At 36.1% G+C, this 18,790-nt stretch overlaps 1 protein-coding gene across 1 annotated transcript in view; it reads right to left on the minus strand.

Moving 5' to 3' along the window:
• Positions 1–18,790, minus strand: part of LOC137645419 (cysteine-rich motor neuron 1 protein-like) — a 302,487-nt gene that overhangs the window by 16,318 nt on the left and 267,379 nt on the right. Inside the window, exon 8 of the mRNA XM_068378225.1 lies at positions 6,926–7,123. Within this exon, the coding sequence (XP_068234326.1) occupies positions 6,926–7,123 (198 nt within the window). The remainder of the gene's footprint in view (positions 1–6,925; positions 7,124–18,790) is intronic.

Raw genomic sequence — 18,790 nt, forward strand, 5'->3', positions numbered from 1 at the left:
CTCGTACCAGATACTAGATCTAGACGCTAGTCTAGCTGGAGGAAACGCGAAGGCCGCTTTTCCTTGGTCATTTTTGGACTCCATCCAGTCTCCCATCAATCTTCGAACTGTCTTTGAGGACTGTGACAAAACCATCTTGGTAAAACGAGACTTGCTCGACGACTTCCCAAGTGTGAATTCTGAGGGTGGCGAAAGTGGGGCAATGAGCACAAAAAATTTTGGAAACTCATAGTTAAAAACCTTCATGAGAGTCTTCTCCTTCTGATAACTCCTCAAACAATTCAACAGAAGAAAGGCGATCGTCAATGTATTCCTCTGACAAAGCCCCAACGGGAGTAACGACATTGTGTTTATTAGGATCCATTACATGAAGTTCCTGACTTCTGACGTCAAGAGACCCCGGATCAACATGTCTGTCGCCTTGTTGATCTAACGCTTGACGCTCGGCGAAACGCTCGCGATCAAAGCGATTGGAACTAACGTGTTCTCTTGATCACGACATCTGATAAGACTAGTGTCATCGCAAAGTCCGAGGCTCTCATCCTCAAAGTCATGCCTCACTTCTTGACTACCGGCAACACGGAAAGATGTTCGCCGCTCGGTGTCACATTCTGTATAACGCTCGACGTCGCGTCCTGGCTGATACTCAGCGCCGCGTACCGCTTGACGTTCGACGTCCCGTCTGGCTGCTTGCCGCTCGACGTCGCGTCCTGGAGGACGCTCAATATCGCGTCTTATTGGACGTTTGACGTCCTGCTTTGTAGGACGCTCGACGTCACGTTTAGCTGGACGGTCGACATCACGTTTTGCTGGATGCTCGAGATCACGTCCTGTATGACGTTCAATATCATACTTAGAAGGACGCTCGATGCCTCGCTTTGTAGGACGCTCGACGTCACGTCTAGTTGGACCTCGGCGCCTCGCTCTGTAGGACGCTCGACGTCACGTTTAGCGGGACGTTCGGGAACACATCCTAGAGGACGTTCAACTTCACGTTAAGAAGAACGCTCGGCATCTCGCTCTGATGGACGCTCGACTTGGTAGGACGCTTGATGCTCAATGGCACATCTGGCTACCTGACGCCCGGCATCACGTTGGGTTGCCTGACGCTTGAGAAGAAGATTATGTCCACTTTCCTTATGAGGAACAGTATCACGACATTTTACAGGCGAGATGAAAAGACGTTCGTCGTCAAGAACCTCTTGACTGACAGCCTTACACCGCATGGCGTCCAGAAGAGAAGCTTCCCGACGTCCAGGATCCTGGCCTGCTATTCTTTTACTGTCTGTAGCTTGGTAACTCTGCATGAATGAAGAAAGCCTCTGTTGCATCTCTTGTAGCATATTAAAGTTTGGGTCAACTCGTTGTGATACCGGGGACGTCACGTCTATCACAAAACCGCTCTCCACACCGCTCAAAGAGCGCTCAGAGCGTCCAGATGGTGATAACCAGTCTGATGGTGTAGGGGGAGCATGAACCGAGGTCATGCCCGGTTCAGACAACTGACCAGCAACTAAAAGATTCTTGACAGAATCCGACGTCCTAGCAGGACGTTTAGCATGCGAGCTCTCAACGGAAGACGGAAACCGCTCAGGACTGCTACAATGGCTACAACCAGGAGCTTGCACTGTCCTAGTAGGACGCTGGTTGACTTTTATCTAATTTCCTCTTGAGAGGTCTGGAAGCTTGACGCCAGCCTCTTTTAGGTACTGCGTCATCCGAGGATGACGAAACCAACTTAACCTCACCTTTCCTATGGTGAGGGCTAACGTCCTGTGAACCGTCAACAGGTACGCTCAAGAGGACCTCTGCTCGGGAGCTAAAGCCTCTCGTTTTCTTTCGCCGTTCGACATTCCTTCTCCCAGGGGTTGGGGAGCTTGGAAGAGGTCTAAGACTAGGAGAACGACAGGCCAGAGCAGGCACACCCTCCACTGCACTAACTAAATTCACTGCATTTCTAGCACTGACACATTTTAACTGCTTCACATCGGACATTAGTTGCGTTCTGTCCGCCGCGAGCGATTTAACCTTTGCGCCCAGAGCTTGAATAGCCACCATCATATCTTTAAGCGTAGGCTCATTAGCAGTAAAAATAATGGGATCAGAAACTACCACTATAGGGGAAGGATTAGGTTCAGTGACACAGGAAGAGAAAAAGTCTTTGGAAGAACGAGAAGAACTTTGTCTCAACCCATCTCTTTGTAATTTATGCGTATAGCAATCAAACTCTAGCCACTCACTTTCAGATAATAAAAGAATGCACTCGTCACAACGATCACCGAACTCACATACTTTACCTCTGCATTTAACGCAGAGCGATTAGGGATCAATAGAGGCCTTAGCCAACCGGGTCTTACACCCACTCACACACATTCTAAAAGTTATAGGAGGTTGGCCATTTTGAATATTTATGAGAGAAGTCAACAAGCAAGGGTCAAAATATCAAAATCCAAACGTAATCCAAGAATATCCAAAAGAAAATCCAAACAAGCGAGAGTCAAAGCCCAATTATTGTACATTACCAAAGTAAACGGCAATACATCAAGTAAATAGCGAGTAGAATATCCTACAATATCGCCGATAGAGACGGCAGGCAAGATCTTAGGAATCATGAAATGGTTCCAGGTACCTCTCACTAGAGGGTTCGCAGGTGGTACACCTGGCTATCCAATCGGCGATTGGCGCGAGTTTTGAATTTTCTGCCATGACGTCAGGGACGTAAGCTATATATATATAACTACCGGGTAAGTTATATATTTAAAATAAACTATTTTAAGAAGTGTAATACCATTAAAATAAATATAAACTATAAAAACTTAACAAAACAAGAGGAAGAGAAATCAGATAGAATAGAGTACCTGAGTGTACCCTCAAGCAAGAGAACTCTAACCCAAGACAGTGGAAGACCATGGTACAGAGGCTATGGCACTACCCAAGACTAGAGAACAATGGTTTGATTTTGGAGTATCCTTCTCCTAGAAGAGCTGCTTACTATAGCTAAAGAGTCTCTTCTACCCTTACCAAGAGGAAAGTAGCCACTGAACAAAGCGAAGAAGGACCGTTTCGTAATCTCAGTGTTATCAGGTGTACGAGGACAGAGGAGGATCTGTAAAGAATAGGCCAGTCTATTCGACGTATGCGTAGGCAGAGAGAAAGAACCGTAACCAGAGAGAAGGATCCATTGTAGTACTGTCTGGCCAGTCAAAGGACCCCATAAATCTCTGGCGGTAGCATTTCAACGGGCGGCTGGTGCCCTGGCCAACCTACACTAATTACCCTGTAACTATGGAAGTACAGTAAGAGGAATTTTCACAAAATAATTTATATACAATTCTCCATTGCCATACGAAGCTCAGTGAATTTTGTCTGGATTTTTTATTTTTCTTTCTATACCCAAATATTTTGGCATTCCGGCCAGGCCTTTAATAGAGATCTAGCTAAAATTAGTTCATGGTGCAAATCATGGGACATGAAGTTGAATTCGAATAATATTTGAAGTATGATTGTGATTAGGTCGAGGGCAATGGCTCGTCAACATCTGGATTGCAGCATTGATAATATTTCTGTATGACGTAAAATTTTTGGTATGATTCTCGACAGCAAATTTACTTTTGAGTAACAAACACATTAGGTCTGTCTTTCCTTCAATTGCACAAAGAAAATTGCCTTGAGAAAGTCTTGTTACTTGTAAGCTTTTTAGTGATCAATCTATTCTGAGGAAATGTTTTAATTCTTTCATTCTATCTTGTTTCCAGTATTGTTCTCCAGTCTGGTTTTCAGCTGCTGATTCTCATCTTAATTTGTTGAACAGGAACTTACGGTCGATTAAATTTCTCATTCCAAATCTAGGTACCATCGTTCAATAAGTTCATTATGCATGTTACATAAGATTTTTCATAATTCTTACCATCATTTACATACATATCTTTCCCGACAGTACAATCCTGATCGTAATACTAGGTATGCAGTTAATTCTAATAGTCATGCCTTCTCCATCATGAGGCTCAATACTACATAGTATTCTAGAAGTTTTATTCCAACTGTGACCAAGTTATGGAATGATCTTCCTAATATCGGTAAAATTTTAATTGGTAGAACTCAAAAGGGCAAACTTACAGCAAGTGTTTTTATGTTGAACAGGCGGACGTAAGTCTTTTTATCGTTTCTATATAAAAGCTGTTTTTATGTCGTTACCGTTCTTAAAATATTTGATTTTAATTGTCCGTTACTCGTTTATTTCCTTTCACCACTGGGCTATTTTTCCCTGTTCGCCCTTGGGCTTATAGCATCCTGCTTTTCCAACTAGGGTTGTAGCTGAGCTAGTAATGATAATAATTCAATCATGGGCACATCAAGGTCTTCCTCAGCGCCAGGTCTATCATTCAAATTATTCTCTTCTCATATCTCCTATTCATGACCTCCCTCATGTGTTTCACCCTACTTTGTCTTTCTACATCTGATGTTATAACAGATCCATCTCTTTTTGAGGGGTATATGCTTCTTCTTTGTCGTCTTTGCCACCGTAGAGATTTCATTACTAATTCTATGAGTTCTTGCACTATCGCCAGTACCTGAATTCATAGCTTTGTTAGCCTCATCTGCTTTCCTGTCTAAATATTTTCTCATCATTCCTGGCTTTTCTTTGGACATCACTATTAATACTGGAATACTTGAAACATGCTCTACCTTGTAATTTCATCACTTCCTCGAAAACTTTCAACAATCAAATTCTGTCTGCTTGTCTTTTTTATAGTATCCTACATACCATTTGATATCCATGGCTTTCTCCTTGTAACTGCATGCCCCAAAACTTCACTATCAATTGACTGATATATGTTCTAAATATCACACCATTCTTCATTTATTGTCTGTTCTTCATCTCAGTCTTTAAGACTGCAAATCGATTCAAATATTGAATTACAAATGTTTCTCAGTGATCATCATCATCTAGTAGCTTAGTTTTATCAAGCCTAGGTATTCTATCTACATTTCTGTTGGGTGCTTTCGGTATTAATTTGTGTGGCAATGAGCAGCTGGTGATTATTACCAATATCTGCACCTCTATAGCTTCATGCATTTTTCAAAGTCCTTCTCTCTTTATTAATAGCTATGTGATCTATTTGATTTTTGTAATTTCCATAAGGTCAAATCCATGTATGTGGGCATTCTTGTGTTGGAAAAGAGTACCTCCCATGACAAAATTGTTCTTATAAAAAGTGCTTCATTTTCATTTGCAACCTAACCAAGACCCTCAGCACCCATCAATTTCTTTATACCTTGATTGAGGTTACCAATCACAATTTTCATATCTCTCTCTGGGATTTCATCTATTACACTGCAGTTCTTCATAGTATTCTTCTTAACTTACTTTCAGGGGAATCATTTGTTGGTGCATAACAAACTATTTACAGCTCTCCATTTATTAATGCCCTTTCTGCTCTTGGTGTCATCATCATTCCTACTCCTCTTCCAACTCCATCTGTTCTTCCTGAATCAATATAAATAATGTCTTGGTCTAAGATTTCCTTACCAATTCCCTTACAACATGTTTCACTTAGGGGCAAAATATCCAAACTATATTTCATAAATTCATTTCCCACTTACTGTAACTTCCCAATTTGATTCATGGTTCTAACATTTTAATTACCTATTTTCATTTTTTTTAGTATTTATAAACCAGTCTATTCTTAGGGGGTCATTCTGTTATTTTCTCTTTCCAGTGACAGACTAAATCCATTAAGGATTCATTGGCTAAATTCAGCAAAGAATAGCCAGTTCCTTGTGATGTACAGTGCCTATCTAACCAAGGCAAGTGATCCCTGCCAGTCCATATTAATTCCAATAAGATCATCTGCCAAGCATCAAGAGTATTAGCCAAAGAGACAGCTTGTCTATTTGTCTTAAACCTAATCTGTCACCCTGTTGCTAGTGACTTAATCAAGATTTAAGGGGCATTTCCTTGACCAGGTTGCTCATATAACTGTTGGCAAACATGGATTGCTAAGATATGCAGCCTAACATGGTAATATACCACCGTGTTAGAATTATTTATTTTCATGAAAACTATAGAATCCAGAAAGTAGCCAAGTAGAGATGCTGTGGGCAAGGCATACAGGTGTAATGTGAGAAAGAAATTAAAAAAAGGCAAATTATGTCGCAAGACACTCAAGATTGCAAAAGTTAAAGGAGTAACGGAGATCTTCAAATATCCACTCTAAAATCAAATAAGAAAGTATATGGAATATCATGAAGTTATGGAAGGGCTAAGATATTTAAAGATACTATGGAGACATTACATTATGAAGCAGCTATTGAAAAGGCAGATAAAGGTAACTGGCTGAATATAATGAAAAGAGATTTGAGGCTGGGTTATAAGAGAGTATCATTCATAAAATTGGAAAATATTTGTATTTATTGACAATAATCAATTCAAGCAGTAATCAGATCTCACGGTTCATAATTTATGACAAATTTTCACTGGCAAACACCTATCAAAAAACTGATTAGAACCAACATTGCTTAATTTATCTGATCCATTTTCAATCTGTCATATTTTTCATATTTACTGCAATACAGGTACAACATAACTTGGATACAGAATGAAGTAAATGTATGGGCACTTACATAGGCCATGGTTAGTATATATGGAAGAATAACGGAAAAAAAAGCCACCGTAATTTAAGGAAAAGGTCTTATAAGAAGACATATACAGTACTAATAGGAATTTTGCCAGAAAATGCATAGAAATAGTCTGAAAAATCTTAGTCTAATCACACACATATAATTTGAGAATTTGGCTTGAAAAACAATTATTAAAAATTTAGTCTCATTTAAGGCAAATAGTTGGACTTACATGTGCAGTGTTCGATTACATTATTATGCTGATCATATTAATTCACAAGAATGTAAGGTATATATTACTCACCCTGAACTGCACTCTTTGTTGTGCCATCATCTTCTCTAGGTGGGGAGTCAAAATGATGTGGAGAGTTGTCCTCTGTGGGCAGTAAATGGTCATGTTCAAGATCATGAGGTCGTGTAGGAGGCATACGATCCAGAGGAACTCTAGAGGTGCTCCTACTTTCATGCCCACGATCACTTATAGGTGCAGACTTTGTAGTCTCTGAAAAAATAGATATGCAATATAGAGAGAGAATGACTATTAATGAAAGAAAACAACAAAATATAAATCACTACTTGAATATCAAGCAATTAATAGCTTTTCATTTCATGTATTGAAAAATTACTCTGCTTAATACTCAATCTAATCTATAATACAAAATTCACAACTTGTACTAAATATTAGTGTTGATACTGTCATGCTTTGTACACAATGAAAGAATGCAATCAATCTTGGTCTTACATGTATCTTTTATGATACATATGCTGTAATGCATATACTACAGTAATCTACAAAAATGCAGTCATAACCAGATAAAGGAAATATCAATTAAAGAACAGAGACTACAAGAATAATTCCTATTATTCCACCTTTCTTTATAAAATCAGTCTTTGCCAAAAGTTAATTTTATGAATAGATGATAAAATATTCCTAAATTTACATCTTGATATTGATTTAATTAATACAATATTGCACAATATACTTTTTGTTCCCAATACAGGTACATAATTTCTATTTCTAGGATTGTACACATATTTTTGCTTGGCACAGTCATTCCCCCCCCCCCCCCCAGTTCATGAATGTTGTAATTTCATAATTTAAGAAACAATAGTCATTGTTAAACCTTTATCAGTAACCAAAGGTGTAAAACTTGGAATAAGCTGCTATAGAAAATTCCTATATGAAAGATGACTTCTTTCCCCTGAATATATTAAGGATAAACCCTTTAAGAAATATATTTAATTATGGAATCTTTTCTTATTCTAATCATGGAATCCTATTTTTTAGGTTTTAATATTGTCATTAAGGATATGCAAATGTAATTTCCTTTTTACTGTTAACAAATACATCATAAAAACATAGTGAACAGATTTATGGATATCTAAATATTTTGCCTATGAATTCAAGCACACTGATGTCAGAAGCTGTGTAACACTATAATGAATTTAAACTAAAACTTTAGTTTGCAGATTAGAATATTTAAGGATTCAAAAACTGATTTCACACTTATTATCTTTTTAGAGTGGATAATTAAAGAATATGCAATCTATTTAGTGTTAAAAAAATGCAAAAGCTTTGTCAAAATAAAAATCCTAAATACTGTATTATTTCATGAATATAATTTCAAATTAGGTTTCTTAATTTATTATCAAAGTTTAAAACTAATATAACTATCTAATTTACCTGAGAAATATTTTGTGTATTTATGAAAAAAAAAGACTATAGCAGTGTTCAGGTTTTGAAATTTGGCAAGCTGAATACATTATTATTCAAAATAAAGTAGGTGTTAAATGCCCTGCAAGTTATAAGGTAACACACAAAATGCAATAAAGTTTACTGGAGAAGAAACAAGATTGGATTGGATATATGAATTATGTCTATATAGCCCAGCATCAGGGCCTCTGAAGCCATCTAACACCAAACTTCAAGTAAGGGGAAAACACAGCATGTACAAAAAGAAAGAAAAATTTAAAAACAAGTGCAGCTAGGAACTGAAGGAATGCTGCAATGATCTTTAATTAGTGAAAGGGTGAAATGGGACAATTATATATGAGAGCAACCGAGTGTAAATGTCAAAACTTAAGACACCTTGATTACAAGAACAAAAGATCTACTCAAGAGGAGATTGAAACCCCTCGGAGTCTATCACTTGGCGAGGATTTAAAGCCATCATTTCTTTCCAAGACTGGCTTGGAGAAAATATGTATTAATGTCTCAATAAAGGGCAAGTAGGATCATCATTACTGAATAGGACACAAGATATCTCAAAACTGTGTGAATAAGACAAGACATCTCAACACTGCGATGATTATCTAGTGTACATCGTGTTCACAGTGACAACTATGTATCCATCCCATATTTATTGAATAATAATGCAATTAGAGGTACTGATTGAATTACAGCTTAGGCAGCACACTTTAGATATACTGTACTAAAGGTACCTTTAATGTGACATCATTCCCTCTGGTCTTTCAGTAACAATCGTTCATAATTTCTAGTAGCCTTGCTCAATTCTCATCTGCCTCAAGCATAAACAACTTGATCAAGCTATAGAAGTCTAGAAATTTGTCTTAGTGGTCATCAGCAGTTTATGGTTACAGTAACTTTGTTATCTATAAAATCACCTAGTACTGTAGCTAACAAGGGGTTTTCCCTTGACTAAGTTAGCACTATCTTTCCTCACCTGCTCCCTTCAGTATGAATATTAAGATAAGATAGTAATGATGCTTTGAGTACAGGGCCAATACATATCTACCATTGTTTAGGTAATCACAGTATTTATATATTAATTTGCATAATGCACATTATATTATCTTCCCTTCAACACTTATTTCAATTTCATACTTTTTTTTTTTTTATATGACAGCTATTATTGGATTATGGCTTGTGGACTACAGCAATCACAAAACTGTCATTTAATCTCCACATAATACAATATTGAAGACATTTTCCTTTTGTCCAGGAGTTAAGATACCAAGGTGATACCTCTCCCCCAATACATTTATTTAAATTTATTTCCCCGGTCAAAATGTTAAATGTCGCATCCTGTATCACAAGGCCTGTGTTTTGCTGAATTTTCAGACAGTTTCTGATACTACCCTAGGCCTAAGCAGTCTAACATTGAATTCCTGAGGTCTTTGGTAGTTTGAGGTCTAACAAACTTGAGTACATTAAATCATGATGGCATGTCGGTAAAAAGGCAGCTTCTTCTGGGACCTAACTCCATTCTGGGAATTTGACAACTTGTAGCGACTTTTTTTTTTTTTTTCCCCCTGGTCCCCCACCATTAAAACATAACAGAAGTCCACAAAACAGCATGGGCATTTACTTAAGTCAGCCACCTGCCTCTCCAGTTGGTCGTTTTCAAGAATAACAAATATTACAGGTTTCAACTAGGGCTCTAATGCTTTCCTTATTATGACCATGAAACCCAATTACTGCAGCAAGAAAGAGAGGATGGTTTTAAATCCTCACAAAGCGACTGACTCTAAGTGGTCTCAATCTGCTCTTATGCAGATCTTTAGTTCTTGAGACTCCCTTTTAAGACTGCTCATGTCATGGTTGAAATAAACACTGGCTATCTAAGGGTAGAAGTGATGCTGCAACGACCCTTTCAAAATGTCTAAAGTGCACCCCTTCAAGTATTATTGCCACCATCATCGTTCAATTCAGAGGTAGTTTCAGTGTGATCATTACACAATTTAAAGGTGGTTTCGGTGTGATCATTGTGTAATTCAAAGGCCTGAGACTTGCAGACAATAGCAAGACAAAGTTTTTCTGTCCTACAATAGTCTGGAGAAGAATCTGTAGTGCAAGGTTATCTGGCCTCATCATCAAAATTCAGTGAAAATGAGTGATATATGTTGAACTATGCCGCTCAAATGCTAAGCACAGGGGCTCTCAACACTGAACACTAGGCGCAACATTGTTGCATTCTGACACAAAAAGCCTTTTTTCGGTAGTAGATTCATTGTAGTTTTATAAATTTACATCAAGATCATAAGACTATACTGATCCCAGGGCAAAAAATGCTCATACCACCATGCTTTGTGCAAACATAAGTATCTCTGTAGAAAAATAAACCGTAATGCAAGCCTCTCCAGCCCTAAATTTTCTGTTAAAATTATTTAAATCTTACCAGAAAACTGAAGCACTTCAAGCCAGCAGTAAAAGATAACTTATCCAAAGTGAGAAAGTATACCTTAGTTCCCAAGAAGCCAAGATAAGCTCAGATACTTTCAATTTTGATGTCCTGCCATCAAAATTCGAGCGAGCGTTATAAACTTTCACTAGCCTAACTCACAAGTATGATTTACTCTGTGACAAACATGCTTTTCTACTGAAAACCCTCCATAATAATTATTGGATGCAATCACACAATTTTATTCAGTGATTTGCAAATCAAGATTAAATACACTCGATCCAGTATGCGCATAAGCTGCATTTCTTTAATAGACAAAAGATTAGCCTGTTTTGATAACATCTATCCTATTTTAGTGAGGCTCGAGATATGCTCACTTGTTACTTTTCGGGCCATTCTTACGGAACAGGTGTCATATCATGAATATCAAAAGGGGAATCATTTATGCAAACAGAGTGAGGAGTAACACTGACTGAAATACTGTCCCTTGCTAGCTCACCAACTGACAAACGAGTAGCATCAAACTTGACTCTCTTCCCTTATTTTGCCCTACTTCTGTAAGGCTCTACATTAAGCATAATATAACACTTAGTCTAGGAGATCTCTACACTTGTGGCATCTATCCTCAACTACACAAACTTTCCCTTTACTAGTAATGCACATCTTAAGCGGGTCAAACCAAGACCCGTACTCGTAAGCCTTATTGCAGACTACAGTATCTTATTTCAGAAGACATTCCTTGACTATTAAATCGAAAACTTGATAGAACCAAATTGCCATAAAAACCTATATAAAAATTACAAAAATTCCTCAAACAAACATATAGTAGCTTCAAACAAGATGTCAATATGATGCAAGAAAAAAAGCAAGAACGAGGATTTCTACCAATGGTCACACATAGTAATTATTGAGATAAAAGAGAGCTAGTCATACAAATCCCCTACTAATCCTCTAATTCTTGAACTAGTAAACCAAAGCTGCACTTTCAACTTATGGCACAATGAATGTTTGGTAAGACTTCTTCAAGTAATTGAAATGTACATTACAGTACAGAGTACAAATTTTACATATCTTTAGGAACATAGAAATGCATATACTTTTTGCACATTCAACTCTAGAAAAATTTATACAATTACAATGCAAATTATATTATGTAAACATTCAATAATGATAAGCACTGATGTAAAGAACTGTGCAATAAGACTATATGGACAGGGAAATTAATGTATATGTACTTACTTTTTTTTTCTTTTAGTAATGAAAATTACAGACAGAAATCTAGTTTATGCTAAATAAAAATACAGTTCTGTACAGCATGTGAAAGTCATTATTCATTTCTGTCAAAGTGTCAAGACTCCTACAGGCTGCAGGATAACAAGGATTGTTACATGAACTTTCTTAGCCTAAATTAATCAACACCTTGAAATTTTATATAATTTTAAGTAAGGATTTTTCTAATGGTTGTTAATTTCCTAATTATAAATATCAAGGAAAAAGTTATTCAATATATATCAATAACCCTCTAATTGTATTTTATTTTCTTTAAACCACTAAAATTCATGGTCTCACAAATAAAAAAGGAATAGAAATTTAAAATAGAAGGAAGAAAAGGGAATATGAGTAAGATACAGATTAAAATAACATGTAAGGATATAAGCAAAGAAGCACACAAAGATCTTTCCTCTTAATCTTATGAATATTAACTGTTTCACAGTTCAGTAGGAAAGGTATAGATATATATCTGACAATAGGTCCTGGGACATTGGGGCACCACAACAGAGTGATAGCTGATGTTTGATACTGGAACAGCTCATGGAAATTTACTAAACAATATACTATATCATAAAAAGAAAGTTAAAGTGTGGACATAACCTTTTTAAACAAAAAATATTATGTATAATAATTATATACTGTATAATAAAGCAAAAAAAAAATGTAAAGGCTTCCTTGATAAAGAAAAAGAAAAAAGACATTAAATTCATCCATAAAAATATACAAGTAAATACTGTAGAACAAAAAGGACTTTATTGCGATATTGTTTTCTAACAGTTATAGTTGAAAACAAGTTACATGAACATACTATTAAAGGTTAAGCAATTGCCTGCAATAAAGATTTCAACCTTTTGGTAAGTTTTGTCATTACTGTAATACCATTATAAAGTTGTTGGGCAAGAACAAAGGTAGAATTCTAAATTCTCATAAGACTGTCCCTTATAAGTTTGGTCTTAACTCATGTGTGCCAATAAAGAGGGTTGAAAACAGGGGGAATGAACACATTAAAAGGCAGAAAGCAACTAGTTGGTGTGGTTAAGGGATATGCTTATTTAAAAATGCCTTCATTACAGTTCTGGCGAATGTTGAACAAATAAAATAGTTAAATATTTCCTATACAAATTTTTTTATTATACAAAAAAAAAAAAAAAGTTAAGCTATGATGGTTCAGGAAATGTGCTTAACATTTCAATGCCAGTACCAAGTTTCAGAAATACTGATGATACTACTGTATATGCACTGTACAGTACTAAAATGCCTTTAATACGATAACTCCCAAGGGATGTGATATAAAAATACTGTACAGGTACCTGATTCAGAATGACACTAAAAGTTATCATTGTGAGAGTAAAGATGAAAAAGCTGGAGGATCATAAAAACAAATGGCTTTCATTGGAATTTACAATAAGAAAGTTACCTTCAACTTTAAGTTTTTCAAAGCACCTGAAAAATGTAATATTTCAAGCTGCCAGGAACATTGCGTACTAGATTATTCATAAAATGTACAATAATCCATTCTTCAAATTATTTTTTCAGTGAAATGTCTGCAACTTAAAAGATTCTTTATCATCTGGATGAAACTGCTCAAAGTGGTGGTTTCCTTTATTCCTACCACGTTAGTTATAATTTGGATCACTGTCAGAGGATAAATTCTTAGCCCATCTATCCCCTTTGGTGTCTTCCTGTAAATTAACAGAATTCATGCATGCAACTCATTTCCAAAAATTTTAACACTTGAAGTATTTTTATCAGTACAAGAGCTGGAGGAACGTAGAGAGTAGAGGTCCCCTTTTTTTTGTTTTGTTTCTTGTTGATGTTGGCTACCCCCCAAAATTGGGGGAAGTGCCTTTGGTATATGTATGTATGTATGTACAAGAGCTATTTTATTCCAATTCCTGTAAGAATTTGGAATAGTCAGCCTTCTTGGCAGTGTTACGAATGATAATTTTCCTTCATGTTCATAATTTGAAAGGCTGTAATGCTGCCATTTTTATTCATAAAAGCTTTGTAAGCAAGTAAATTGCCAGTTTGGTTTGATTCATTAAATGCTTTGCTGTACAATAATTGTGAATTTTTAATGAAGAAAAGCAATGGGCAGCATCAAAAATGTTTTCTGCATTACAGAAATGTATACTATACAACATTACCTTAACAATAAGAAAAAAAAAACATTCGTCACCAAGGCTATCTACCCATGACTGGAGCAGAGTGAAGCTACCAAAATTCATCCCTTTACTGTCATAAAATTAAAGTCTCTGATTAAATATAAGTGATGCATCCTAATTTTATCTTGTTTGCTGATAGGGAAAAGGCAAAAACCTATTCTGTATAAAAAGAAGCAGGTAGTACTAGGCTGTCCATTTTATGAGTATACTGTACTGTACTGTACTGTACTTTGAAGTTTGCTCAAATAACCCTTTGTACTCCTGTCTCTCATATGTAGTGTTGGATGCAGAGTGTAAGTAATTACAGTACCTCCTAAGATCATTAAATAAAAATGTATTGCTTCCAACGTATATATTGTAGTATAGTACTGTACTATACATGCTGGTTTCACACATGTTATGGACATTTTTTAATACAATTAGATCTACATTAAGCCTCTTACCCCCAAAGGACGTACTGGTACGTTTCACAAAACTCATCCCTTTACTCCCATGGACGTACTGGTACGTCCTTGCAAAAAACTGCTATTTAAATTTTTTTTTTTTTTTTTTTTTGCATATTTTTGATAATTTTTTGAGAAACTTCAAGCATTTTCCAAGAGAATGAGACCAACCTGACCTCTCTCTGACGAAAATTAAGGCTGTTAGAGCAATTTAAAAAAAAATATACTGCAAAATATGCTTGAAAAAAAATAACCCCTGGGGGTTAAGGGCTGGAAATTTCCAAATAGCCTGGGGGTAAAAGGGTTAAAGGATTATCTGCAAACTAAAATCAAATGAATAAAAGGTCAAACATTTTGATAAGAAAACTAGAAAAAAAATATTGCTAGTCCCTTTCAGAAGTGCATGGAGCCCGGAATCTGATTTAGTAACAACAAGAATCCAGCAGTTAAAGTAATGGACTACATTTGATTAAATTGACATGGAAAGACAGCCACTATTTTTAGACAGCATTAAAGACTTTAATATCAGGAACTCTGAAGAGGCTCCAGGATTAAAAATGAGAAGAATGTATTAACATTCTTGAAAAAAATAGACATGTCCCATAGCACTGCACCTAGACACAGTGGAATTTTTGTAATAGAATATCAGTTAGCTGCTGTGGGGTGACCAATAAAGCATAATTGATAAAATTTCTCTATGAAGAGTGATAAGACTGAGCCAACAGCTATTCACCCTCAATTTAGGGAAACTACTAAATGTAGGGGATTCAGCATTATGAAGCTTCATCTGTGGTGGATAACAGGGTAGGGTGGGCTGTGGCACCCTAGCAGTACCAGCTGAACTCGGTTGAGTCCCTTGTCAGGCTGGGAGGAACGGAGAGAGTAAAGGTCCCCTTTTTGTTTTGTTTCATTGTTGATGTCGGCTACCCCCCAAAATTGGGGGAAGTGCCTTGGTATATGTATGTATGTATGTACTAAATGTAGGTATTAAGAATTAATTACCAAACATCACTATCCTTAGCCAACTAAGGTTTCCTGTCCTGACACCCCTGCTCTTCACTCTCTAAAGCATGGGTGAACCACAAGCTGTCTGATTGGCCCCTCAAAGCAACTAAGGAAAAAAAAACAGTAAAGTTAAAATAACTGTAGAGAGAGGATACATCAACCTGTCTACATACAAAAGTGAAATTCAATTAGATCATTTTATTGACACCTACATGCAAATATGCAGGCACCTAGAAAATCCATTGCAGAGGGGCAAATAAGCCCTTATAAGAGTGTAAGACAACAGAAAAATTAGGAGATCTTTCAAAATAGTTTGAAAATATTACTATTTTAAGTTCCTCAGAAAAAACAAGCGAAGGAGGAACTCACAAGCAGACACATGAGCACAGGGTACTCATGCAAGAAGGAAAGACACACGGAGTGAGTATCAGGTCTAATACGCTGAGGATAAGATCTGGACTTCATGATGATTTAGTAATCTTTTTTAGCATCCTATAATAACCATTATAATGGCCCAGATGGACAATCAGATGTTCCTGGGTACAAAACTTACCTGAGGAGACTGACATACAAAAAGCTGCTAGTTCATAAGAAAGAGCAATTGATCATTCCAAATCATCTGCCTTTCCCTTAGGAAACATGGTGCTCTTAAACGCAAATCATTTGATGATGAAAAAAAATTATTGAATTGACACAATTCCTTTTGCAGAGATATGTTTTCAGAATTAAACTATAAAAAATATGTATCTAGTTAAACTTTGTATACATCTTGTTATGAATAATAACATATCTATAAGTAGCATATCATTAAGAAATTTATAAATTTTACCTGCATTAATAAAATTTCAACGTAAAAAATCACTTAAAATATATAAACTCCACAACAAAATGCATTATTGAATAGCTTTCCAAATACTTTAGAACTACTTTGAATAACACACTACAGTATTATTATATCTAATCTACTACGTACTATAAAAAATAATAAATACAATATCAAACTCAACTACCTGCCTCCATAGCACAAAAATAGGATACTCTGAAGTTTTCTCAAAAATTAAAGATCCTCTAGAGGGTTTCCACAAAATAACAAAGACCTTAATCCACTCATCATGCATCCACACACAATAAAAATCTACATAAAAACTTTATAGAAATAACATTCACAGGGCAGTAAACAGTTATTAGATATTTAGTATGTACACAATGCTTACTAAACAGATGATTTTTCCTTAAAACTAAATCACTATTAGGAGACAATCATGATTACATTCACCGAGGAAGAAAAAACATTGGAAAATCTTTCCAGTTACCTTTGATATTTTGTTAATTTCACATGAAATTAGCAATATTTATATAGTATGCAGACTTAACTTGCCTTATGTAGGATGTCAAGCACCAGGATATTAGTACACTAATGATTGAGCTAGTACCAAATATGGTCAGTGCCAAATATAAATGGAATTAGGTTTCCTTTATTTTTTAAAAAGATAAAATTTGGTTATGTAAAGTCATAAGTGTGGTAATCACCATGAATATTTGATGTTTATTTCTAGGGATCTTCCCTGATGTTCATATTGCTTCCTCCTTGAGGCTTGGTTTATATTGACATTAATTCCCCCAAAAAGCTAAAAAAAATCCAAGTTTTCTTCCTTTCAATAGGCTTAGGCTTTTAGCACAGTACTGAGACAATCTAGTGACTAATGGTAATAATTCCACCATGGGTAGACTATACAGTACTTGCTTTTGTCTTTCAGTCTTCTTGTATAGTTGGCATTAATAAGATAACAGTGTTACCGGGCTACGTCTATGAAACTGTTAATACAGTAGTGTTATTCAGGTTTTTAGTGATTATAAGGGATGTCTTCTGGAATTGTTTAATAACTATGCCTACTGTATAGATTGTTCAAAGGAATTATTTCTGAGAGATCATAATACTCATTCTCTTGTCTCATGCTGGGGAAGTATTGTGATTTGGATAGTCGTTGTGAGAAATACAAAAGCCTTACTGTTCCTCTTATGGAAAAGCTATTTCAAATGGTAAATGAGAACATTAAAAGTTCCAAATGTACAAGAAAACTAACTTCAAGTTCAAGGGAAAATTTAGAAGACTATGGTAGTTTTAAGAATACTGTAATAAGAGTAAAAATTATAATGCCACTGGAGACATTAAAAAGCTTTATGGGTTTGATAATAATGGGCTTCATAAGCTCTTTACTCTGCTTCTTTTGTTCAATCTAAGAAGTCCAGCGAGTCTTTGGCCAAATCAGAGATTCTAACCTGTCCAGTTATGAACTCTCGCCTAACTCCTAAAGTTTTGCCTAGTGGTTTTAGTGCAGTCAGTCAGTTCGGGTTAAGATGGTGCACAGTGAATGACAGTCTATTGCCTGTCTAAGAGCTTCATACTCTTATATTGCTGAAGGCTCTTCTACTGTGAAACCCTCATACTTCTGCAATCCAGTAAGCTCTTATGGACCACTGGATTCCAAGGTAGAAGACAGAGCTAGTAGCCTGGATTATAATATTCCTCCGACTGCTGAAGCAAATGCTTGTACGCAACTACTTGTTTAGTATACAGCATTAATAGTGTGTCATATCATATGGTTCCTGTTATTGATGGGATGCATCATATTTTGGATGGCAGTGTGCATCAGTCTCATACAGGCTCAGCCACTAGAGTATCTCAAGTTCTCCCCAGTTGTGTGAATGTTGATGCTAGTGCCTCAATTGCCAAAACAAGTCCCTTACTAGCCCAGGCATAAAGATTCTCGTTACCTTGTCTAGCACAAGCGTAAAGATTTTCGTTACCTTGCCTAGTGCAGGTGTAAAAGTTTCCGTTAAAAATAAATAAATGGGGAGCCCAGTAGTTAACGTAATGGAAACTTCTTTAGACCAGGAAGATGAATATGATGATGATATGGAGAAAAAGCCTGATTAATGAGAGATCTCCTTTTCAATTGTAAAATCAATAAATTATTTCTCAAGTGCAGAGGAAAGCTGATAATTTGGGTTCTTGTTTACTATAGTGTTAAAGCCATCTATCTTACAAACATTCTGACATCTATAAAATAAATTTGAAATTCGGATCTAATTACTTCTCTTGAACATATTGTTAATCTTAATAAAAGGGAAGATCTTCAAA

This window comes from Palaemon carinicauda, chromosome 8 (assembly GCF_036898095.1).
Source record: "Palaemon carinicauda isolate YSFRI2023 chromosome 8, ASM3689809v2, whole genome shotgun sequence".
In the NCBI taxonomy this organism is placed as follows: domain Eukaryota; kingdom Metazoa; phylum Arthropoda; class Malacostraca; order Decapoda; family Palaemonidae; genus Palaemon; species Palaemon carinicauda.